The sequence below is a fragment of the Muntiacus reevesi genome, chromosome 5, assembly GCF_963930625.1.
Source record: "Muntiacus reevesi chromosome 5, mMunRee1.1, whole genome shotgun sequence".
NCBI classification, from domain to species: Eukaryota; Metazoa; Chordata; class Mammalia; order Artiodactyla; family Cervidae; genus Muntiacus; species Muntiacus reevesi.
Genome location: NC_089253.1, coordinates 110,350,285 through 110,377,595, shown reverse-complemented (window position 1 = coordinate 110,377,595; position 27,311 = coordinate 110,350,285). Strand labels below are relative to the sequence as shown.

At 37.5% G+C, this 27,311-nt stretch overlaps 1 protein-coding gene across 1 annotated transcript; it reads right to left on the bottom strand.

Moving 5' to 3' along the window:
• Positions 1–219: 219 nt before the first annotated feature.
• On the bottom strand, positions 220–27,311 carry TSEN15 (tRNA splicing endonuclease subunit 15). The gene is made up of 5 exons (XM_065936191.1): positions 27,123–27,311; positions 24,689–24,770; positions 24,273–24,408; positions 2,010–2,151; positions 220–1,474 (listed from the first exon to the last, which is right to left on the bottom strand). Exons 1-5 carry the CDS (start codon positions 27,246–27,248, stop codon positions 1,454–1,456), a joined length of 507 nt encoding a protein of 168 aa, XP_065792263.1. The 5' UTR covers positions 27,249–27,311; the 3' UTR covers positions 220–1,453.

The following is a 27,311-nucleotide window of genomic DNA, read 5'->3' as shown; positions in this document are numbered from 1 at the left end:
TCAGTGCAAGGGCCCACAGAGAATAAAAAGCTGCTACCAACCACATGAGTGAGGAAGGAGACCTTTCCCCAAAAAAGCCTCAGATGGGACTATAGCCCCAACGGCAGCCTTACAAAGGACCCAACTTTGAGATAGTAAATGTGTTGTATTTTTAAGTTGCTAAGTTTGTGGTAATATTAGTATACAAAAATAGATAACAAATACAGATCTCAGGACACATTTTTTTACTTTAAAACATTTTTATTATAAAAGTAATACCAACAAAGAAAAAGTAAAATCTTAAAGAAAGACAAAGCCATTCATTTACTGCCCTGCCCTCCTATTATAACCACAGTTAGGAATTTATTTTGTCCTTTTTTTATTATATACTTGGTGTGTTATTCACAGCCATAATCATATCCATTCATACACTTTGTATCTTGCTTTTTTCTTTTTACTAAGCATTTTTTCATGTTTTACAATATTCTCATTTCTAATTTTTAATGGGTACATAACACAACATTCATTACTTTTGTATGTTTATTGACTATTTCCCCAGACCAGGTGTTGGCAAACTATGGCCCTGCATTTGTAAATAAAGTTTTATTGGAATATAGGCATATCCATTCATTTATATACTGTCTACAATTATTTTTATTCTACAAACAAGATAGCTGAGAAGTTGTGAGAAAACCTATATGGCCTGAAAAACCTAAAATAGTTCCTTTCTGGCCCTTTCTGGAAAAATTTTTCTGACTCTTGCCTTAACTTTCAAAACACCTTTCTAGGTAACAATTAAGAAAAAGTGGAAAAACTAGGTCTACTGAAGAAAGATGTTTTTAAGGTTCACACTGTCCACTACTATTAATATCTCTCCTACAATATTCTAGCTATGTACAGTATGGTGGTAGTAAGTAAGAATGGGAGGGAAAAAAAAAAGGCCCAGTGCTCTTGTAGGTAACACTTCTCTGGTCCCTATTAATCTAGACATGCAATTTTATACACTGGATGAGCATATTTTTAATTTTGATTTAACCATAGAAGGAAGTAACATTAATTGTGTCATGAAAACCAATCAAAAGAACACCTTCTACCGGGGATGAAAAAGCAGACTAAAGTAAATTCTCCATTTCTGCAGACTAGCTGTAGTGACCAAAAGACTGAGAGAGCTGAGTAAGGGAAAGAGATGGTGGTCTCAAGAATTTCCTATCCTTCTGAACACACCACAGGCATAAACCTGCATATGACTATAATCAAACTGTCTCCAAGTGAGAAAGTTCTAGAGCAACTATCTTATTATTTTTTAAGAAAATAAATTCTTCTATATGGGAAAGTTTTATTCTTCAAAAAAGAAAACTTCTGGAATGGGATCAGCTAAGTCAGCCCTGACTATCTCTGAGATAAAAGATGAACCAGGCTGATGGTTCTTAAGCCAGTCTTGTGTGAACAAAGTAAACATCGGGAAGTATAGGTGTCATCTTCTAAGGGAAATATTCTGCAACATAAAAAAAAGAAAAAGATTAGGATGGACCTTTTCCCCAAAAGATAATGTAATTTAAAGCAAAACTTGAAAGATATTTATTATGATTATCTCAATTATGCTAACAATGCATGTAAAGAAATCATATAAAACACATTTATGTATTAAATTGTTCCTGTCAAAATGCCAACCAATTTAACATTTCCTTAAATGTTCTTTTGGTTAAAACTATTATAAGCCTTTATATTCCACCCCAGTTACTCATCAAATAATTAAATGTGTTATGACTTCATGAAGTACTCTGGGAAACTATAAAATTTTCTGTAGAGTAAGGAAGTCAAATAATTTTTTGTGAAAACAACTAGGAACATGTTACTTTGAACAGAACATAGCTAGTTTTCTGAGATATGAGACATCAAGTCCTTTTCCCCTTGAATTTTCATATTGCAAAAGAAGCGATGGTTCTGTGAGTGGATGGATTCACACCTAAAATCATGTCATAATTTTCTTCCCTTTTCACTGTTTTACTGATAGTCACCTCCAAACTGACCTGAGGATCTGGCAGCATAAATCCATCAGTGAGTTTGTAGTAGACTATTGTAGAGTCGGACTCCACTATGGCCAAAGTAAACGACATGGGCAAGTCGGGATCACCTTGCAATTTTCGAGATGCCTTCAAGATTTCCCTTATCCTGAAAATAGAGCCATAACACATTCAGGATTCACAGTCACTCAGTTAGTAATATGGTCAAATACTGTAAAATCTTGGAGACAAGGTACATAATAACATTATATCTGTAACGTTAACTCAGGAAATGTCTGAAGGCTCAAATATAAATACTTAAGTTAACTTTTTATACAGAAAATCCCACAAATAAGCATTATTTATTGACTTTCAGTCCTCCTCTTTTATATTCACTCTTCTCTCCTGATCATTATACCTAAGAGAATCAAAACTGTATCTAGGGAACCTACAAAAGGGACACTAACAGTATTTAGTGCGTCTAAATCGGCTAAAAATTTTTATTACTCATCTTCCAAGTTTCCAACTTGGTATCTTACAGCAAAGCAACTGGTATTCAGGTTTGTTTGTTTGTTTGTTTTTTTAATAGACTATAATAAACATTTCCCCATATTTCTACATGGTGCTCAAAATTACAATCTTTATAAGGTTATATAATATTCTATTGATTCACAATTTATCCAATCATTCTCCTATTGCTGTAATGTTCTTTCAGTTTTGTGTGTGTGTGTGTGAGGAGGATGGTGCTAATAAAGATAAACTGTGATAATCATCTTTCTGAAGGTAGTAGTTTCTTTTTAAATAATTCTGCTTGGTCTTTCCAAGTATTAGAATTATTGGATATGAATACAGATATTTCTGTGGCTCTCATGTATCCTGATACTCAATAAAAGCAAAAAGAAAAATACAGAGAGAAAAAATTTTTTTAATAAAATTATATGTCAAGCATCAATGTTATGAAGGATTTTGGTTTGCTTGCTGTGTAAATAATAATCTACTAAATCCAATATCAAGATCTTCAAAGCACTGTTAGTTTTTGCATACCATGAACTAAAAATCGTTATTACCTACCTAACAAAACCTGTGTTCAGTAGTTGAGGAAAATGTAAACTCCAGAGGAGTCTTCTTAAAAGGGCAAATAAAAAATGATCAGCTGTTTTTTTCATTAAGCTAACCAATTTTCTGGAATTAGAAAAAGATTTACTAGCATATTAACATGCTACAACTGAATACATAAATAACACTATACTCTCTTTAGCAAAAGTCTAATTTGTCCCCTTAAATTCTACTCCCAACTCTTAAGTAAAAATTCTTGTGGTGACTCTTCACCCATCCTACTAGCTCTTTAATTTATAAAGCATATAAAAAGAAGTCTCTGCTTTGAAATAGCCTTCCTACAGTAATTATAATACTTTTTAAAAAATCTGTGGAGGAGACAAGATTTTAAAAGTGATTTAAAACAGCAATAAACCTCTGGGAAAGCTGAAACTGAATTGTTCTTGCTAAACTACCATTTAGTCACTGCATAATATGTTCAGAGTGATAACTAGTTTCTTAAAACAGTCACAAAAGGCTGCTTACCTACTACCTATCATTAAATATTCACAAGTATACAATCACATAAGGAGAGAATGAGTTTCTAAGTTTGTCAAACCTCATAGTCAAACCATTTCTAAGATGACCTTGAGAGAGTCAATTCAATAGTATGGTAATACTGGTATTATTGGATAAATAAAATTTTTTCCTGAAAAAAAATCTTAATTCCTTTTCAAGAGTCAGCAAAGCATCATCTTTCCCCAATCCTACAGAGACACCTTGTGCAAACCTACATTACTGTAATCACTACCCTGTACTTAACACACCTAAGTGTCTGTTTCCACTGGCTTGTACCAATTTTGAGGGTCAAAGCTTTCTAAGAAAAAAAATTGTTAATAGTGTGTAGTAGAATGCTTTCAAGTATCTGTAGTAATGTCTTCAAAATATCTGATATTCGCCTGCTTTTTGTTTAACGTGCATGCATGCTAAGTTGCTTCAGTTGTGTCCGACTCTGCAACCCTATGCACTATAGCCTGTCAAGCTCCTCTGTCCATGGGATTCTCCAGGCAAGAATACTGGAGTGGGTTGCCATGCCCTCCTCCAGGGGATCTTTCCAAACCAGGGTTCAAACCCACATCTCTTACGTGTCATCACACATTCAAATTACTTTATCATTTATCTCTACACCAGGGCCTGGCAAACTCTGGTCACCTGTTTTTCTATAGCCCATGAGCTAAGAATGATCTTTATATCTTCAAATGGTACATTTTGAATGGGCATATAAGTACCTACAAAATAGCCTTGATTTTGCCACTCTGCCCACGGAGCCCAACATACTTACTACCTGGTCCTTTAAGAAAAGGTTTGCTGACCCCTACTCTACACTGTGAAAAAAGTTAAGAATAAGAATTGTAAGATATGATCACCAAGGTAATGTTCCTTTTTTTCATTATTACATATTCAAAAGTCAGAGCAGAAGGAGATTTCACTTCTAATTAGGATATAAAAGATCTCAAAAGACCACCATTCCTATGATAATAAAGAGAAAATACCTCATTTGCTTAAAAATATACCATTTTTCTTTAATGCCATAAAAAAGAGGTAAAGTACAAAGAAGTACAAAGGAGCTAAATTCCAATGAGAAATGAGCCCTTCCTGGGTAAACTAGAGACCAAGGCACAGCCACTTCTAACCCTCAAGGGCAACTGCTAAGTCTGGTCACTGTGGCCGGAGGAGTGAGCCAGTCATAGGAAAGTGATTTCACTGGGACCAGGAGAAAACAGCACGACATCTGAAAGCCACGCTTGAACTGATGTGGTGGGTTGGAATCTTAAGGGACATCAGTCCCTCTAGTCCACTAATTCTTACTCATGGGACTTCTGCTGTGTTTAAGCAGCAGCATGAAAAACTGGGGAAGGGACTAGAAAATGGCAGGCAAGCCCTAATCACTAGGCCCTGCTGAGGCGAGAGGCCTGATCCATTCTCAAGACATTTCAAACCAGAACAGAATTGATAACTATAAAGCTGCAACTCAGCTACGATTCCTCTTGATTTCTGATCTGAATGACTAAATAAGACCCTGCCTCTACCTGCCAGACAGAGGAAAGGATGAGCTCTTTGGGGGGCGGAGTGAGGGGGCGGGTAGGTAGCATCCACATCAGTCTATCAACCTCAGTCTCTTCTTCATACACAATGGCCAGCATCCCATGAAAAACTCTAAGCTATGTGAAGGTGGAAAATACATCTAATAATCAACATCAAAAAATCAATACAAGAAGACTATCAGAAAACTAAGGCTGTTGAAAAACTTAGATGCTGGAGTTAAGTAAAGATTCTAAAATAACTACAATAAATATTATGGTATTGAGAAAAAACACAGACAAAATGAGTGATAAGATGAAAAATTTAAGCAAAAGAATGAAAATTCTAAAGAAAATGAACATTCTAGAATCTAAAAATATATTTTCAAAATTATTGACTGGGTTCAATGACAGATTAGACACAACAGAAGAAAGAACTTAATGAACCTAAAAACAGGTCACAAAAAACTTAACTGAAGTGTAATACAAGGAGAACATTTTTTTCTTTAAATAAAACACCAGAGGACTTTAGTGCAGTATCAGTTTAACATACGTGTAAATTACAGAAAGAAAATAAGGAGAGAATAATGTGTATCTTAGTCTGTTCAGGCTGCTATAACAAAATACCACAGTGCATAAACAATAGAAGTTTATATCTCAGGGTTCTGAAAGTTGAAAAGTCCAACATCAAGGCACCAGCTTGGTCTCTTTCAGGTGGAGGTCCTCTTCCTGGTTCACAGCCAGAACCCTCTTACTACGTCTTCACGTGGTGAAAGGAGTAAGAGACCTCTGTGAGGTCTTCTTTAAAGCCACTAATTCCATTTATGAGGGTTCTACCATCATTGATTGCTTAAGCACCTCCAAAGATCTCACCTCCTAATACCATCATCTTCTGGGCTAAGGATTTCACCATATGAAACACAGGGGGCACATTTAGACCAAGCAGTGTAGAAGAAATAGTTCAGACTTTCCCAAAATTGTTGTCTCTGAATGTAAAGTGTCTCTCTTACAGAGAGCATGTAGTTGGATCTTGTTTTTATACCCAGTCTTATAATTCCTGTCCTTTGATTGGAAAGTTTAATCCATTCACATTTAAAATAATATTAATAGTGTTGGATTTATGTATGCCATTTTGCTATTTGTTTTGGGTGGCTCAGCTGGTAAAGAATCTGCCTGCAGTGAAGGAGACCTGGGTTCAATCCCTGGGTTGGTAAGATCCCCTGGAGAAAGGAACAGCTAGCCACTCCAGTATTCTGGCCTGGAGAGAATTCCACAGACTATATAGTCCATGGGGTCGCAAAGAGTTGGACACGACCAAGGGATTTTCACTTTCACTTTCTGTATATCACATGTCTTTTTTTTGTTCCTCTGGTCCTCCTTTACCTCCTCCTTTTGATTAAATTGATATTTCTAGAGTACTATTTTGATTACTTTGTGTTTTTTTTTTAACTATACAGTTGACCCCTGAACAACACAGATTTGAACTCTGCAGGTCTATTTATCTGTGGATTTTTTTTTCAATAAATATGTACTGAACACTGTAGTACTATGATCCCTGATCTATTGAATCTGTGGATACAGAACTGCAGACACAGAGGGTCAGCTATAAAGTTATACTCAGATTTTCAACTATGCAGAGGATTGGCATCCCTAACTCCTGCATTGTTCAAGGGTCAGCTGTACTTTTTTGAGTTCCTTAGTGGTGGTTCTAGAGATCACACTATATGCACCTTAATTTATCACAATTTACTCAGATTAATTCTAAAACAAATATAGAAACTCCAATATAATTTCTTTCCTTTCTCCCTTCTTTGTGCTATTATTGTCATATATATTATGCTTATATATTATAAACTCAGTACAGTGTTATTACTTTATACAATCTTATATCTTTAAAAAAGTTAAGAGGAAAAAGGATAAAAAATATATAACCTACATATTTAATATTTCTGGTATTAATGTTTCTTCAAGTTACTTTTTGATGTCATTTCCTTGCTTCTACACAGCCCCATCCTTTGTGTTAATATTATCATCTGTATTACTTCTTAATACGCTGTAAGTCCGATCTGTTCATTTCTGACAAAGGTACAAAGGCAATTCAATGAAGAAAGTCTTTTTAACAAATGGTGCTATAATCGGAAGACAGTATATCTCTGTCTACAAATAGGATTACTGTAATAATCAATGGGGTGGCATACATGAAAAGACTTTACAAACTGACAAGTAGTCACTGAATACAGTATTTTTATCAACTATCTATACCAGATTTCCTTCTTTGAAAACTGGGACGTAATATGGTAATCACTACCTTCCTCTTAAAAAACAATTTCCACCTATGTTGAATGGTATGACAATTAGCGAGCTTACTGTTCATATCAGAGGTTTACTTTATAAAGAGATATTTGGATGAAGCCACCATAAATATGAATCAGAAGCCTTACTACACAGCACTGATGGGAAGCGACACTCTGAAGCCACTGCAATATGCATAACTTACAAGTAAGCTCCTTTAAATACCCCTAACTGGCAGGGTATGATGAAGATGGGACACAGATGGAAGGGAAAAAAAAAATTAAGATGATTTTTACCTATTTTCTTTTTCTCCCAATATAACATGATTTAAATCAGAAATGTATATGTGTATGTGCATGCATGTGTTTTTTTTCCCCCTAATGCAAACTGCGTGGGAATTCTAGCTCAAATACTGAAATTTAGGATAGAAATTTCCATCTCATTCATATTTGTTTTCAGAGTTCTTTGATATAAATACCAAAACATTTTCAGACTTACTCAAAACACCCATGTGGGAAACCCTCACATTTGAAAATTAGCTCAGAGTTGTAAAGGGGGTATTGTCTTCAGAGTCGAGGGAAATCACTGTCAAAAATGAAATGGAAGTTCCCATCTCAGAGCTCTGTTTATCCTACGTGGAAGTGTGTGGGGGAAAATTACCAATGAATTTTCTCAGTAATAACAGAATTAAATCATTTATCTGCCTCTGTTACTCAAAACACACTTGGGAAGTCTCACAAAGATTCTTGTTCAAGATCTCTTCTAGTCAATGGCAATTTGTAACACATGTTTAAGGTAATGCCATCATCTGTCTATTTGAAATCTGTCTTATTTGTTCCCTTTATGGGGTACTAATAAACTCCTAAAGGTGTTACTTTGTCTTTGAGTCAATAGGCTGTGCTTTCTCAATATAACAACAACAACAGGTTTCAAAGTTCTATTTTAAGAACCACACATGATTGTAAAGATGCTGAGGATCATGAAGCATCATTAAAATACTATAGTCTCATTTAACCTCTAACAAGCTCATAGTTTGAAATCTTAATTTAGAAACCACAGAACAAAGTTTCCTTATATGCATATTTTTTAAAAACTCAGTTCTTTGGAAAGATATTGTAGAGATGTTACATTAGACAGATCTAAAATAATAATTTAGATAATAAAACTCTTCATAGTTCATATCTGATAGAAATTCACATATGTAAAACATAACCTATGCATTAACAATAAGAACTTCAGGTTTTTGAGTTCATTACATTTTAAGGCAAAAATTCCACCTAAGAAAGAGATAAGTCAGTATCATAGTTGTTGATCAACAGTAACAGAATTTGATGTTTATAACAGGTTTTTGTTTCTTATAACTGTTTTGAGAGGACCTCAGCATACTGAAAACAGTGATTCTGAAGTTTAACAAAGCTAACTTGAGAATGTATCTGAGGCAAACACACAGAGAACATTATTTAGCTGCTGCCATCTCTCCAAGCTATTTAAATTCTTTCAATAAATCTTAGCATATATAGTTTTTTTTGGTAAGAACCCTATAATAGAGACTAAGGAATCTCTGGAGATGTGCACAAAGGGCAAAAAAGTTGAAGACAACATTAATTTTAACTTCAACCTTGTTGAACTAGAATGCATCATGGGTTAAAATTATTATTAATTTCACCCCACAGAAGGCAATATATTCTTTTGTCCTCTTCAATGTGGTCAAATTGATACATGCTTCAGTTACATCGATAAAACACATGAACTCCCTGATCTGCCTCATTATGATATATTGAAAGGACACACCATTATGCAACTCTGAAACACAATGCAAGATTAAATTGGTGCCCACGGGGCCTTACTCATCCACAGGCTCAATCCTCAAGGTTTCAAGAATAACAGACCACCCGCTTAGGGATCATGCCAATGCCTTCCTAATAAAAAATCAAGGCGGCTACAGTCTCAAGGGGGTTTACTCAACAATTAAGTGCCTGTGTGGCTATTTGCCCCAGTGGGAAGTTATTCTGCTAAAATAAATTGCAAGTTTGTTTTTTGTTTTTTTTCCTTGAGGGTAAGAGAAAAAAAAAATGGTATGCTAGTTGAAAGAAGCTGCCAGAATGGGTGGTTTCCCCAGAAGCAGATTTCCAGCAGAGGTAGTACAAGGACACACATCCTGATACGCAGGGCAGACAAATGCCAGAAGTCACTTCACGAGTTACTGGACTTCAGGCCTCATATAAAATAATGATCACTTAATGAATTTGTAATAAAGAGTATATACTTTTGGAGAGAGGAAATATTTTTTACAGGGAAATAATAATGGAGTATCCTTCAAAAATATGTAGCACTTCAGAATTAAATCTTATAACTAAGAACATCTTTAAAAATGTTCTAAAGGAGGAATTGTTAGTTCTATTAACCCTTTACTCCACCATTACTATAAGTCTTTCTTCCAAGGCACTTAGGCAAAAGAAGGGTTGAAGTTGGGGGGGGGGGCGTGTTGAGTGGTGAAGAAATGGATGAAAAAGAACTTAACTAAAAGGTAAGGAGCCTATTCATAGAATCAGCAGAGGGACTCTTCAGATCTGTGACTGTTCTCTCCTCGGATACAGACAGTTTTAGTTACCGTATAAAGTGTGGGAAAATCTTGCAAACAGATGAATTTTGTAGACACTCTAGTTTTATAGAAACTCTTGTAAGGTTGCTTGGAGCAACCTTATGTTCTTTAAGCTATTATTCAGCAACTTTCTTTTGCAGAAACTGAGTCATATCCCTCACTCATCCAACAAATACCTATTTAACACCAAATATCAGGTACTAGGTTAGGCACAGGGGAAGTATTAATAGCAATGAACAGAACAAAGTTCCTGTTTCCATCAAGGAAGTGCAGGGAAGACGAAAGTAAATAATATATAATACACGGGGTAGCAATAAATGTGGTAATAAAAGGGGGCCACTTCATAGGTTGCAATAGTACAGAGGGTGAGATGATAGTAGCTTATACCAGAGGGATATGGTATAGCAAAAGAGGGGAGAGATGGTCAGATTTTACATAAACTTTTAAAGGAGAAGTGACAGAATTTGTTAACAAATTAATCTGGAGGTCTGAGAACTGGGTGGATTAAAACTAATCAGAGATTATATAGCAAGGTTAATATATGAAAGTCAGTTGCTTTCCTATATACCAGGAATGAACAAATGGAACTTCAAATGAAAAACAGAGGACCATTTACAATAGCATCCAAAAAGTTAAATACTTTAGGTATAAACTAAGAAAAATATACACAGGATCTGTTTAAGGAAAACTGTAAAACTCTGAGGAAAGAAATCACAGGAGATCTAAATAAATGGAGAAATAGTCCATATCCTTGGATAGGAAGATTCAACATTATTAAGATGCCAATTCTTCCCATTGTGATCTATAAATTAAGCACAGTCCTAATCAAAACTTTCAACTATATACCATTTTGAAAAAGGCAAAGCTACAGAGTTAAGAGTTCAGTGGTAGCCAGCAGTTCAGAGTGGGGCAAACGGATGGCTATATGCAGCACACAGGATTTTTAGGGCAATAAAACTATTGTGTATAACGGTGGATACGTGACATTATGCATGTGTTAAAACCAGTAGACCTGTACAATAAAGAGTGAACCTTAATGAAAAATTATGGACCTTACTTAATAATACTATATCAATATTGGTTCATTAATTATAACAAATGTACCATACTAAAGCAACACAATAATAACTAATAAACACTGTGCTGGACTGAAACTTACGTGGGAAACCTCTGTACTATCTGCTCAAGTTTTCTGTAAATTTAAAATTGTTCTAAAAGATAAAGTATAGATAGATACAAAGTGATAAATATCTCCAAGGTTTCTGGCCTGAGTTTCAGAATGCATAGTGTTGCCATTTATAAAAGAAGGCAAATAAAGAGTTTTTTTTTTTTTAACATGTATCTATTCTTTTTCAAATTCTTTTCCCATTTAAGTTGTTACATAATATCGAGCAGAGTTTCCCATGCTTACAGTAGTAGGTCCTTGTTGGTTATCCAATTGCTACATTCTAACTATACATGAAAGTGTGTACATGTCAATCCCAAACTCCCTGACCATCCCTCCTCACACTTCCCCTCTGGTAACCATAGGTTAATTCTCTAAACTCAAAAGTTTTTGCACAGCAAAGGAAATCATAAACAAACCAAAAAGGCAACCCAGTACACAACAGATGCCTAATAAATGAATGAGCAACCTAAAATATGCTGCACTAATATGCAATTTACTTTTTTATCCTTCCCTTCAAACAAAAAGATGCTTCTTTGACTCTAGATGGTCTATAATTCCATCGATATTCATTTATGTTTATCATATTTAATGCTTCAAGAGAAAGTATAATTATGGATATTCATAAAATTTTTTACTGAAAGTTATACTATTTTAGTACAAGAAAAAGAAATAAAAATTTAATTTTTCCTACACATCTGTGTTTTAAAATACGGATTTTTTCTCTTTCCTTGGAAAAAACACTGGGTACAATGGATTTAAAAATAAACAACTAGTCCATTTTTATTATTTGGGTTACTGCTGTGAGAACACATAAACAGCTAATAAAATATTTTTAAAATAATCATGTCCTTTAAAAAAAGAAAAATTACTCTTTCCAGGCCTTAAAAACTATATTTAAAAGCTACATTAACTCCAACAAAGTAAAAAGAACTGCAGTCAGGAAGAATGTATTCTTTTGAAATACTGAAAACCTTGACAACAACATTATAGGGAACAGGTTAATACAGTTTAATAAGCTAAGCATCAGATTAAAAACTCACAGGATTTCTAGTCTAACTTTGGCTCTGACACTCATTTCTATGTGTAATGAATTTTTTCACTTCTCTTAAAGCATAAATTATATAAAGATCTCGCCAAAAGAGTTCTGATCAAATCAAATGACAAAAGTTATTAGACTTTTAGCCTTATGGCTGCTGAACTAGCAGATGACCAATCTGGTATATGAAATGCTAAAGGCTTTTTTCCCCCCTAATTTCCAGAGTGATGTTCAGGCCAGAAGGTGCTAAGAAAGAGAACATTTGGAAAAACTGCCTTTCAGGTAAACTGGTAGAGAGGTTATCAATCACCATACCTCAAAAGAAACGCCACTAATTTGTGGAAGTGGAGGGATAAAACGGTCATCGGAGAGGTTCCATCCTCACATAAGCTATCCAGTATCCTTCTCTGGCACTGAGAGAAGAAAGTCATTTATAATTTACTCAGGTTTAAAAGGATGAATGATGCATTGGTATTACTAAGCAAGGAACTATAGCCTTTTGTAACAAAAGAGATGTATTGAGCATTTAAAAAAAAACAGTATCTTAACTGTCTCTGGATCTCATAATTATAAAAAATCCTCTGTTCGGCTTTTTAAAAAAACTTATATTAGCACTATTACAGAAGGCTATAAAACTACCTTAATTTTGTTGTAATATACTTCATTCATTCAACAAATATCAACGTCAGGATGGTCCAAAGAAAAGCTAACTAAGCTCTCTCGACACAAATTTGACTTCATTTGCTACTTCAGCTCAGAAAAAGGCCCTTGGCTTTCATTAGGATTCCTCCGGTTATCTTATCTTTAAATTCATCAGATCTCTTTGGCCTCTATGAATTTACTACTATCATAACCTCTACAGTCACTGACCAAAACTGCTACATGAATTCTTAGATTTGCTTTAGCAAGAAACAATCCAAAGTGCTTTACATATGTATATACCATCCAAATATAGAACTTAATATAGTATTTTAAAGTGTAAGCTAAAGATTATTTACATTAGCTTTAGAAAGTATTTTTAGATGAGAGATAAAGTAGTTGTATCCCTCCTGTTGAGAAGCATATTCCCAGTTTCATGTTCCCATCAGCATAATTTACCCACTTGTCATTGGATACAACCTTTTTCCAATTCTATTCTCCTACTGGATATCAGTAATTAGTATGAAATCAGCATTTTCACAAGGGACTAGCATACATAAGACCTTTTAAGACTTAAAAAATATGCCAGAGTGTTTTAACTATGAGTAAATTTTATGTATAAGGCTTCCCAGGTGGCATTAGTGGTAAGGAATCTGCCTGCCAATGCAGGAGTCAGAATGGCTATCACCAAAAAATCCACCACCAACAGAAGCTGGAGAGGGCGTGGAGAAGGGACCCCTCCCGCCCTGTTGGTGGGAATGTAAACTGGTACCGCCACCACGGAGACAGTACGGAGGCTCCTTGTGCTGGGCTGTGCCGGGCTTGGGCGCTCAGCCGTGTCTGGCTCTTTGTGACCCCATGGATTGTACCCTGCCAGGCTCCTCTGTCCAGAGGGATTCTCCAGGCAAGAATACTAGAGTGGGTTGCCATGCCCTCCTTCAGGGGATCTTCCCAACCCAGGGATCAAATCCGGGTCTCCCGCACGGAGCTTCCTTAAAAAACCTAAAAACAGAGCTACCATATGACCCTACAATCCCACTCCTGGGCATACATCTGGAGAAAAACATGATCAGAAAGGATACATGCACGCCAGTGTTCATTGCAGCACTGTTTACAACAGCCAAGACACCGAAGCAACCTAAATGTCTACTGACACAGGAGTGGATAAAGAAGATGTGGTCCATATATACAAGGGAATATTACTCAGCCATTAAAAAGAATGAAATAATGCCATTTGCAGCAACATGGATGGACCTAAAGAGTGTTATACTGAGTGAAGTAAGTCAGACAGAGAAGGAAAAATATTGTATGATAACCCTTATATCTGGAATCTAAAAAGAAATGACACAAATGAACTTACTTACAAAATAGTAAGAGACTCACAGACTTAGAAAACAAACTTATGGTTGCTGGGAGGAAGGGATAGTTAGGGCGTTTGGGAAGGTCATGTACACACTGCTATATTCAACATGAATAACCAACAAGGACCTACTGTATGTGTTTAGTCACTCGGTTGTGTCTGACTCTTTGTGAACCCATGGACTGTAGCCTGCCAGACTCCTCTGTCCATGGGGATTCTCCAGGCAAGAATACTGGAGTGGGTTGCCATGCCCCTCTCCACGGGAACTTCCTGACCCAGGGTTCGAGCCCAGGTCTTCCACATTGCAGGCGGATACTTAACCGTCTGAGCCACTAGGGAAGCCCAATACTGTATAGCACACGGAACTCCACTTAATGTTATGTGTCAGCCTGGATGAGAGTCATGATTCGGGGAGGATGGATACATGCATATGTAGGCTGAGTACCTTTCCTGTTGGTCTGAAACTACCACAACACTGTTAATCGGCTATACTCCAATACAAAACAAAAAGCTTAAAGTTTAAAAAAAAAAGAGAAACACATGTTCTATCCCTGGGTTGGGAAGATCCCCTAGAGTAGGAAATGGCAACCCACTCCAGTATTCTTGCCTGGAAAATTCCATGGACAGAGGAGCCTGGAAGGCAACAGTCCATGGGGCCGCAAGGAATTGGACAGGACTAATGACATGCACACAAATTTTATGTATAACTGCTTTAGAGGAAACAACGATCACAAACTGTACTTTTGCTCAAAATACTGCACTGACTCATTGCTATTCAAACACACATTTGATCTGTGATGGAATCTGTCTGTATTCTTGCCAGAAACTACATACATAAAACCAACAGGGGCCAACCCTGGGAAAATGAGTAGGAAATGGCTAAAAAATCTGTCTGGGCATTCTGAGACACTGATGCAGATATAATATTAAGTGTTGCCTAGAACCGTTACCTTTTAAGGAGTCACCAAATAATTGGGTTGGCCAAAAAGTTCATTGAGGGCTCTCTATTAAATGTTATTGAAAAAAAACATGAATTAACTTTTTGGCCAACCAAAACATATACACCATAAAGTAAATAATGGAAAGAATAAGCTTTTCAAATATATATGCCACTCTCTCACTCAGTAGTCAAGCTGCAAGATAGTTGCTACCATAGTTTTAAGGACTACGATGAGACTATTATCCCTGGGGAAATCGTTCATAACTAAGTTGTAATTAACTATGAAAACGACAGAGTGTGGTCCAGTATTACAAACAACAGATTCTAAAACTTGGGGCTTCAGTAAAGGAAACAGCTAGCAAGCCTTAGGTACACTGTACCCTTTGTGGATAACATGCAAATGCACCCACTGCAACTGCCAACTCCTCTGGCTCTTCGGCTTTGTATACTACCCAAATTCCCTAGTAATAAAAATGTCATTTAAAGTTTGTGAAAAATACAAAACATTTATAAGGAAAAAAGCACCACAATCAAGCAGCTAAGCAGCACAGTCTAGGATAGTGATTTACAGCTTCTGTGCGCAGGTTGACAGTGCAAGTGTGTGGTGATTTATTTCCAACAACAAAGTTGGCAGGCTGTATTTTAATGTAAAATTAACATTCCCCATAATATATCACCATTCTCACCTACTCACATTCTACTATGCTTTCTTGGGTGAGAGTCAAAGCAGGGAGTCAACACAAAGAGGTCCTGGGAACAATATATAAACAAAAGCTCTAGTATATCTATACTGCAGTTCAAGGAAAGTGGACTAGAATCATGGGTCAGGAAAACAATAAAGGTTAAATAAAAGTTAAAACAAAGGTTAAAACCACCACTTAATGCGTAGTCACAACTAGGCATTAAGCATTAGTAGCTACTAAGATCACACAGAGAGGAAACCAGACATTACCTGTCTCCTGATGAAAGAATGGACTATCAGCTAGAGTCTTACTAATGTGATCCAATTGCATCTAACCAAGCTGCTGGTTTCAGCAGCCAATTTGCAGAAAATACAGGACAGGGAAACCTGCTGAAATGCACCATGAGTAATTGACAAACCCATACTATGGGAGAGTATGTATGTCAAACAGCCTAGGTTCTTTAACAGAAAAATTGTGAGGAAAAGAGAAGGATAGAGGCAGGACCCACACATCAGGAGGTGGTAAACCACTAGTCTATGGGTCAATCTGGATGCCCTCTGTTCTTGTAAATAAAGTTATAAGAACACAGCCACACCCATCTGTTTATATATTTGTCTAGGGCTGCTTTCCCCTTAATGTGACAGAGCTAAGGGGTTGCAACAGAGACCAAACAGCCACCAAATCTCAAAATATTTACTGTTTAGAGCTTTATGGATAGTTTGTTGATCTCTGCTGCAGATTAAGAGAGATTTACAGGATATAACCAAAAACATTTTTTAATGAGCAAAATTTATGAGATACAAATAAGGAACTGTTTTATTTGTAGAAATTAAATTGATTTTAAAATGTATATAAAAAATAAAAGGGCATTACATGCCTCCTGATAAAAGAACAGGCCACCAGCTATAGTCTTACTAATATGATAATAATTGAAGCCTTGATTCCAGCTGCCAATTTGCAGAAAATACAGAGGACAGGGAAACATTAAAATGCACCATGAGTACATCATACGAGAGTATACCAAAATAAAAGTTATTACCATAAAAGTAAGAATAATGGGGAAGGAAAAGGTTATGCTTAGGGCAAGGCACACTGAAGGAGTTCTGAGATGGCTGGAAAGGTTTTATTTCTTGACTAAGTGGTGGTCACAAGTGTTCAAAATGTTCTCTTTGGAACTCAGCCTATGCATTTATACTGTGCGACTTTCTGTATCTGGTTTTATTCTCCAGTAAAAGATTTTAAAGTCACCAGCAAAATAATGAGAGAGCTAATTCCTAGGCAGGTTGATAAGAAGTCTAGGGGTCCCCAAGGAGAGAGGGGTCTGGAATTCTCAAGTAGGAAGAAAGGACAAACTTTTTCCCCTCTACATTCCTTAGGATTACATAGCAATAATGTACCCTGCCTGAGGACAGTCTCTGGAAGAAACCTTCTGGCTACTCCTATTATCTTAGGGTGTACATTATGGGAGGAGGTCTAGTGAGGTCTTTACAACCTCCAGACATTCTTTTGATTCACTGTAATAACTAATTAGAGAGTATACAACTCCATGGCTAACACTAGCAAGGGCGTACTCTTTCTGCCCCCTTCTGATGCCTATGTCAGAAGCTTTCTCTGTCTCCCTTATACCTTAATAAAACTTTATTGTACAAAAGCTCTGAGCGATCCAGCCTTGTCTCTGGCCCCGGATTGAATTCTTCTCTTCTGGAGGCCAAGAATCCCGAGTCTTTGCATGGTTCAGCAACACCTTTCAGTAAGAATGATAGCTATGAGACTTTGTTATCTACCTGGAGATCCTGGTGCAACACACTGAATCCTTTATTATCTTTTGGAAACAGTAGAACATAAATAAAAACATATTTTTAATCTCAGCTTTTTATATATGAAATTTATATATACCTGTATATACCTGCATTTTATAATTTATATATACCTGTATACCACTATGGTTTCTAGAGCTAATGAAACAAGTGAAGGTACTCTGAAATTCTGTAACATTCTCTACTAATGCAAAATATTCTTATAACCACATGGAATAAGCTACTGCATCATTCGCCTGCATGAAGTCCTTCCACAACACCATCCACGTAGCAGTAACTTTTAAGAGCACCTTCTGGAAACCTGGGGCTCAACAGACATGCTTCAGGGCTAGGGAGTCATGCATATTGTACAGACTGTACCTTGCACAAAGGTGTCAGGTACAAGGGTGTCTGAAATCTGCTTGATGGAGCTTGCCAAACCTGAATCCTGGTGAAGACTTTTTCTGTATGCCCGAGAGTCCCTTTTTCCTAATTCACTCCAGAGCAAGTCATGAGCTAGCTGTAGGCCTGTTCAAACATCCTCCCAGATCTTCCTTTTGTCAAATCTAACACATAAACTGTTTGAAAAGCTTCTGCATCATTAAGCTAAAACACGAACAAGCACATCTTACATCTGTATTTCCCTGATTAATTCCTCTTCTGTGAACTGCTGTTCATATTCTTTGCCCATGTTTTTCATCTGGGTTGCTTTTTCCCTCGAGTCACAGAAGTTATGTACATATTCTGATTGAATCTTTGTCGGCTCTACATCAGTAAATCTCTTCTCCTAGTCTATGGAAACTTCTATACTCTCAGTGGGACTATAAACTGATAACCTTCCGGAGAGGAGGTGAGTAATAAGTAGTAAAGATGAAGCTGTAAATGCTGTATGTCCCAGCTGTTTCCCCTCCAGGTTTCTACCTTAGAGAGACTCTCATACATGAGAACAAGGATATACTTACAGGGCTATCCATTACAGTGTAATTCATAACAGCAAAGAAGTGTAAACAGTGATGTCCTTCAAGATGTATGTAACCCTTCTTTCCTCATTTCCCACCCGTCCCTTCTTTTCTCATGAGTTCTAGATATTCATTTGTTCATTAGTAGCCTTGTTTGTTCAATTTGTTCAATTTGGCCCATGCCATTAAGCACCTACTCTGAACCAGATTCCATAATAGGCAGGCAGTCACTACTTCCACTTGTCTTGCTAAAACATGGTCTCTTAGCACTTTGAGGCTTTTCCTGTCCTTCTGGGTCCTGATACAACTTTATGTAAAATGTTTATCAGTACTCCACTACTCCTGTTACTCAATTTGTTGTTGTTGTTTAGTCACTAAGTTGTGTCTGATTCTTTTGGGACCTCATGGACTGTAGGCCACCAGGCTCCTCTGTCAATGGGATTTCCCAGGCAAGAATACTGGAGAGGGTTGCTATTTCCTTCTCCAGGGAATCTTCCTGACCCAGGGATCAAACCCATGTCACTTGCATTGCAGGTGGATTCTTTACCACTGAGCCAATAAGGAAGCCCTGTTATTCAATTACCTAACAATAAAATAAGTGGAGGCGGTCCCAAATTACTGTTAATTAAATCTCTGAACAAACGACAATTTTTTTCCTAGATCTCATCTAACAATTACCAAAAAATGAAATAAAATTTATTTTCCAAGCCAACAATTAAAGCCAGAAAGTTACTTTCAAGAGAAAGTCTTAAATACCATATGATCACATGCATATGTGGAATTACACCCACACGAAAGTTCATAGACACAGAAAACAGACTGGAGGTTGCCAGAGGCAGTGGGTAAAACAGGCGAAAAGACTTAAAAAGTATAAACTTCCGGTTATAAAATAAATAAGTCATGGGTATGTAATCTACAGCATGGTGACTATAGTTAATAATACCATATTGCATTATTTGAAAGTGGCTAAGAAAGTAGATCTTAAGGGTTCATATCACAAGAAAAAAAAAAACTCTGTAATTATATACAGTGATTTCTTTTGCCATATATACAAATATCAAATCATTATGTTGCACACCTGAAGCTAATACAATGTTGCATATCAATTATGCCTCAAAAAAAGAAATAGGTTGTCTTGATCAGCACGGTATCTCTAGCACAGACCACCTCCTGACCTAACAGTCAATAAGTATTTGCTAGGTAAAGACTAAAAAGTTCAAGCAATATTATCTGACAATAATAATTTTTAAAGTGAACCCAGTGATTTATTTTTATAGGTGGTTTATTCTCTTAAATTCAAAAAAATGCATTTTTTTTAAGGTGAGTTGCCTTCATAAATTCCTACCCAAATACTTTCAGGACTTGTCTTAATGAGCTTCCTCCCTATACAAGGCGGCCATAGAGTCAAAGTCAATAATTTTCTTTGTGTTACTAATGAAGGAAAATTCCTACATTAACCACAACTGTCTGAAATTGCACCATTACTGTTATACATGTAACATTTTATACAGAAAGTACACATGGGAGTAAAAACAGATTAAAGTTTGCCTATTACCTAAAAATATCACTCCTGTTAAAAACTGAGGAATGAAATCAAACACACAAATCTTTATTTGTTAAAGGTTATTTCCACTCTTTGAGTTGAGAACATTTTATGCCATAAAAAGTATAATAAATCTAATGTGTATTGGGCCCCATTTGTGCTATTTTCTATATTATCATTCCACTGCCTAATATAATCATGAATATTTATATAAAAATAAGACACACAGACTAAGCCCTCTGCTTTATTTATAGAGCGCAAAAATGGATTACTAAGTTACCCTTCCAACTAATTCTACTTAAAGGAGAAAACAAGCTTAAAAAGCTAGAAAAGCAATAGTCATAAGTAGGAAAAACTAGAAATTAATCGGGCAAATTTATAGTTCTAGATTTATGAAATGATTTTGATTCAAACAGGCTATATTCATTTTGCTTTTTAGGATTAAATGTACGTTAATTCTAAATGGTAGTTCCTTGTCCAAATAAATAAAATAACAATAATACTAGCTAGGATGACATTGTTACAGTAATTTAAAGACACAAAGGGAGAGTCTGAAGGAGTGAATTATTACATCTCTTAGGCAGAAGCATTATTAGAAATAAAGCTAGTTAAATTGTTGTGTATTGATTCTCAAAACACATAGAAAAATCTCACAGTAAGAAGCCTCTCAAAGAATAGTACGAATAGCCTGAAATATCAAAAGATAATTCTAATAACAAATCACACACACCAAAAACATTTAATAGAAATCTAAAAATTAGCTTAATATAATTTTATGTAATACACACAATGAAAAAAATAGCCAATTATGGTAGCTTTGATTTGGAAGGGATCTCACATATTATCTACTGATAACCTGTAACCTTCAATAAAAGACAAAGTGAAACTCAAGAATTGTGTGTCTCCAATCATCAAACAAAATGTTAAGTATCTGTGCCAAGACCAGAATCCAGGTCTTTTGGCTTTAGTCCACGGTCTTTCTCCTAAGTCAATATGCATTAATTCTCTATGCATTCATAGAGAATTCAGAAAAAAATAGGTATTCATCAAAGTGCTTCATATTGGAACTTAAGGTGCTCTGCCTCCTTCCCCTTTGAATTGTGGTGCTGGAGAAGACTCTTGAGAGTCCCTTGGACTGCAAGGAGATCCAACCAGTCCATCCTGAAGGAGATCAGTCCTGGGTGTTCACTGGAAGGACTGATGCTGAAGCTGAAACTCCAGTACTTTGGCTACCTGATGCGAAGAGCTGACTTACTAGAAAAGACCCTGACGCTGGGAAAAACTGAAGGCCAAGGAGAAGGGGACAGCCGAGGATGAGATGGTTAGATAGCATCACTGACTCAATGGACAGGAATCTGAGCGAACTCTGGTAGATACTGGAGGACAGAGGAGCCTGGCATGTTGCAGTTCATAGGGTCACAAAGAGTCGGACATGACTTAGTGGCTGAACAACAGCTCCAAGCCCTCTTCCCTACTTATACACCCACTAAAATATACCTATGTCTTTATCTGTCCTTTCTACCTGCCCTACAGCCTCCGAGGTTTGGGTGCTCCTCTTCCAGCTCAAGATTACTCTCTTCCAGTAGTTTCTTGAATTCTCCCCTTCCTACCTCGCAGAAACTTGGCTCCATTACTAGTTACGTTCAGCCTTTCTCTAGGACAGTTCTCAGTGCAGCTGGCTTACCTCAGAACAAACAAGTCAGAGAGAGAGTGCCCAACAGAAGCCACTGGTTTTTTTCTCAAAGTATCATTGATTTACAATGCTTTAGATATACAGTGTGTGCGCGCGCGCGCGTGTGTGTGTGTCCTGGAGAATCCCATGGACAGTGTGTGTGTGTGTGTGTGTGTGTGTGTGTGTGTCCTGGAGAATCCCATGGACAGAGGAGCCTGGTGGGCTACAGTCTTTGGGTTGCAAAGAGTCAGACATGACTGAAGAGACTGAGCACGCATGTATATATGTGTGCACACACACACACACACATAGATAGATATGCTCTTGTCAGTTGAACTATAAGACACTGATGAAAGAAATTGAAAATGACACAGACAGAAAGAAAAATATACCATGCCCTTGGATAGGAAAAGTCAATACTGTTAAAATGACCATATGATTCAAGGCAATTTATAGATTTAGTGCAATCTCTATCAAATTGTCAAGAGTATTTTTCACATTGGAAAAGACCCTGATGCTGGCCAAGACTGAAAGCAAAAGGAGAAGGGGGCGGCAGAAGGTGAGATGGTTAGATAGCATCACCAACTGAATAGAAATGAGTTTGAACAAACTCTGGGAGACAGTGAAGGACAGGGGGGCCTGGCAAGCTGCAGTCCATGGGGTTACAAAGAATCAGATATGACTCAGCAACTGAACAATTTTTCACAGAACTAGTAACTAAAAATTTTCAAATTTGTGTGGAAACACAAAAGACCCCAAATAGCCTTATGTCTTCTATAATCTGGCCTTAGAAGTAGCATCTCATCATTTTGCCAAATTTTATTTATTAACAGTAAGACACTGGGAATTCCCTGGTGCTCCAAGGGTTACGACTCTATGCTTTCACCGCCGAGGACCCGGGTTTGATCGCTGGTTGGGGAACTAAGATCCCACAAGCTGCTCAGTGCACAACAACTACCCCCCAACAAAAAGGCAAGTCACTGACTCCAGCCCACACTCCAGGGAAGGGAGTTACACAAGTGTGACCATCAGAAGGCCGGATCACAAGAAGCCGTCTCAGAAGCCACCTGTCACAGCTTCTCAAGAAGAACAGAGAGGGAGACTTTTTACCAGGATGCCAGGTCTTCTTATGAAGCAAGCAGTTAGGAAAACCTGGTACTGGCATTAAGAATAAATATATTGACAAACAGAATATAAAGAGAGGCCAGAAGCAAATCAAAGCATAGCTGCACAAAGATGGTATGTCAGATAATAAGGAAAGGAGGGAATATTCAGTAATTGGGGGCAGAGAAAAATAGTCATCCAACTGAAAATAGGGTCCCTAGCCTTCCTCTCATAATGTTAAAAAGAGCAACTTCAAAACTCTTAGTGAAGATACAGGTGACCGTCGTCTTTTAAATCTTTACTTAGGAAATAGCGCCTATATTAGATATAAAGATATTGATTATTAAAATTAGTAAGTATGATTATATTCAAATTAAAAGCTGTTATTCATCAAAAGATACCTGAAAGACAGATTTTTAAATCTGGGAAACACAACCAAAAGGATTAATATCAAGAATATATAAAGAAGTCCTAGGGGTCAGTGAGGAAACTGCAAACAATCCAACAGGTAAAGGATGTGAAAATGCATTTTTCAAGCTAGGAAATAATAAAAATATAAATAAATGTTCAGTATCAGAGACCTGCACATTAAGACCATAGTTACACAAGCCATTCAACTGGCAAAAATTTATGAGTCAGAGAATAGTAAATGTCAGAGACCATACAGCTTCCAAAGATCTTACTTACTGTGTAGGGGAAAGTAAACTGAGGCAACCACTTTGGAAAATAGTTTGAAACTACCCCCTAAAGTCGAACATGAGCAACACTCCATCATCAGGAGAGATGTGAACACTATGGTATAATCACACAATGGAATGCTATACGGCGGCCCACCCTCCTGGCCAAGAGACACCATAATATAACCTTAACATTATAAAGCAAGCCTCAAAATATTACATGCCTTTTTATAAAGTTAAAAATATCTAAAATGAAACCACTCCCAATGAGCATGAAAAATACAGTAACATTTTACAGTAAATAAACACTTGTTCAACACTCATATTTAACTTAGTTCTCAAATAACCAAGAATAAAGCCATGATTCCTATACCCCAAATCCCTTTTAAAATACATTGTTGCTGTTGTTTAGTTGCTAAGTCGTGTCAAACTCTTTGCAACCCCATGGACTGTAGCCTACCAGGATTCTCTGTCCATTGGATTTTCCAGGCAAGAATAATGGAGTGGGTTGCCATTTCCTTCTCCAGAGTATCTTCCTGACCCAGGGATGGAACCCGTGTCTCCTGTGTTGCAGGCAGATACTTAACCCCTGATCTACCAGGAAGCCTTTAAAATTTATTACTAACCCTAATTTAAGGATTCCTAGTGCTTTATGCAGGAAAGGAACTAACCTGCTAAACAAAGATCAAAATCAGCTGCCCACCTGTTATGGCTGAGGGAAGCACTGATGGGCGTAGGTACCACAGTCTGTAACCCTTCTCCTTCTATTTCAGTACCGAGAAGGCAGATGAGCTGGAGATCTGGTAATCCCACACAGTTTACTTCATGCCAACTTTTACCTGAAAGTGCATCATCGAATGGACAACAATATTTATCAAAAATAAAAGATAAAAGGTCTAAAATCTACCTAATACTCAGTTGAGCAAACATCACTTATAATGCTATGTCCCTTTATCTTTCTAGTATTTTCTGTTACTCGTAATTCCCAGTGCTAATGAATAAAGAAATCACAACACTGACAAAATTAACAGCAAATGCATAAATGCTATATCCCGACACAACTCCTCATTCCCCCACCAATAACCCCAATAACAAAACAATAATAAACAAGTTACTTACTCTCCATGAGGTCCAGGTAAACCAAGAACGCTATATAAACTTGGGTGGCATCTCCTATATCTAATTCCATCATTTCTAAATACTGAAAATCAAAATGTAATTGTCAAAAAGAGAAGGAAGAATCTCTTAGCATTTTCTTTCAATTAACAACTAGTCAACAGATAATGTATAAGACTCTCCTAAAGGTATAGTGGGAATTTCTTAGCAATTAAGCTCTGATCCCTATCTCTTAAAAAAACTTATGGATTGCTAGGGTAAACACATACACACTTGCAATTGCAGATAAATAATAATACATTATAGTAAGTGACTAAAAACCAAGTGAATGGAAAAAAAAAAAAAAATGACACAACAGGTCAAAGGAGCTGCACTCAGGTGGCTTGGCTGGTGACTGTTTCCTGGCAGAAGTGGGATGCAAACTGGGCCCTGAAGGACATGTGCGAATTGAATAAACAGAGAAAGAGTGACAGTGTGAGTAATCACACGAAAGTGGAAATAAGCACCATGGATTCAAAGGCCTAGAAAGAAACCTATCTGCCGGGAGTAGAGACATCTTAACAGGACTTTTGTCGGGGCAGGTTAGTGGGAGCCTCTGTTTCCCTGGTCTCATTTGCCGGTGGAGAAGGTGTGCTAGAAGAGTACTCCTGGCCTCTCTCCCCACCCCTGCTCACTCAAGAGCAGGGAGTTCATTAACTGTTGAGTTTCAAAGGAAGGATCAAACAAGCTGCTGCGGCTTTCAGACTTGTTGGTCAGCACACAGGGAACATTATTCAGGGCCTGCCCCTGCAGGAGAAGCCTGAGGTATTTCAGCTCTGTCAATGACTAGGCAGGTGGGGAGCAGGGTCAGTGCAGAGGTGAGGCATCTGCAGACCCACCTGGGTGTGCTAAAGTCACACTTTCCCTCAGCATGCACCAAAGTGTGTACAGGTGCAGGAAAAGAGGAGTGCTGTTAATTGTCCTCCTCAACCTCAAATAAGTTTGGAAATGACACTGAAAAGGCAACGGGGGACCAGGTAGCGAGGTCTTGATGGCCAACGTAAAAGTATGAATTTTACCCTTCAGGAAATTCTCTAAACATGAGAATTACATAACCAAAGTGGTGTTTGAGGATGATAAATCTGATCCTATGTTATTGGATTGACCTAAGTAATTTTCAAACTGAATAATGCAAATGCAGAACTGAAAATCAAACAACTAATACCTTTTCTTTTTTTTTTTTTAAGATCAATTAGATCCTTCAAGAAGAAAAACCAAAAGAAAGTATTTGATTGTTTGAGTCTATAAAGTGTTTGACTTTAAAGAAAGAAAAAACAAAAAACAAAAAACCCTGCAAGTATGAAAATTAAACAGTAACATCAAATCTAGAAGTAGCTTTTAAAACTTATTACTGGTGTTTTCCTTTAAATATTTAGGTAGTGGCTGCTGTGTCTTAAGTGCTTTACTAATATTAACTGTCTTAATCCTCTAACAACTTGATAAGGTTAATACTATTCTTATCTCCATTTTACAGAAGAGAAAACTGAGGAACAATGAGATAAAACTTTTTCTTTTTTGCGTCCCCCCGCCCCCGCAGGAAAAAAAAAAATAATAATAATAATCACAAAGCTGATGACAGAACTAGGATTCAAACTCAGGCAGTCTGAACTCATGCTCCTGACCACCATGCTCTCTCTCCATATTTTGGTTCTTTGATGTCACTTAATAATATCTCCATGTTAGCGTTTGTTTTTCTCACCCTGAGAGGGTGTAAGGGGATCAGAGCAGAAGGATAAAATCAAGCAAGAGAAGATGAAAAGATCTTCAAAGTTTTCCTTTTCTGGGATGTTTTTTAGGTCATTAACTATGAAATACTGCTCTCCAGCAGAAGACTGCAATTCTATTCAAGCTACTAGACCAAAGTATGTAGGCCCTGAGATTCTTGCAAAACTCATATCCATTCATTGCTTGGGCCATAGCTGGTCCAGGGCAGCAATTTGCCAAGAGACAAAGGAGGACCTGGCCTAAAACTTTGACCACGGGAGACTACTACAGCTTATTCGAGGCTCACAAACGGTTCCGCTTGGTTACTATGAGGATTAAATGAGACCATCCCCAAGAACGACCCTAAGCAGCAAAACTCAGATTACTGGTGTGGCTGATATCTGGCTCCAGAGGCAATGTAGCTAACGATGTTCCCTCCAGTTAAGAATGGTCCGAGGGAGGCGAGGCGGAAGGGGGCGGTGTCAGAACAATAGTTTAACTCATTGAAACAAACAAAAACAATGTTGCCAGCAGCGATCAGTGAGCAAAAAGAATCCCCTTCCGTGAGGTTCGCGCGGAAACTCTGCGATCCCACTGGGTGGGGAGTCAAGGGCCCAAGCGGGAGCACGGCCCGGGGGTCCCGCCTTGGGAGCAGGCCTGGACAGGGCGCCCTGCTCCTCTAGCGCCTGCTGACCTTAGGGTGCGTGCCCATCCAGGCGTCCTCGGGGGCCCACGGGTGGGCGCTGCCGCCGCCGCGATCGTCGCCGGGGCGCGCATCGCCGCAGCCCGCGGTCGGCTGGGACTCGCCGCGCTCCTCCATGCCCTACCGTGCGGCGCGCCCGTGGTGCACCGCGCCGTGCTCTCCGCGCTCGGCCAGAAGCTG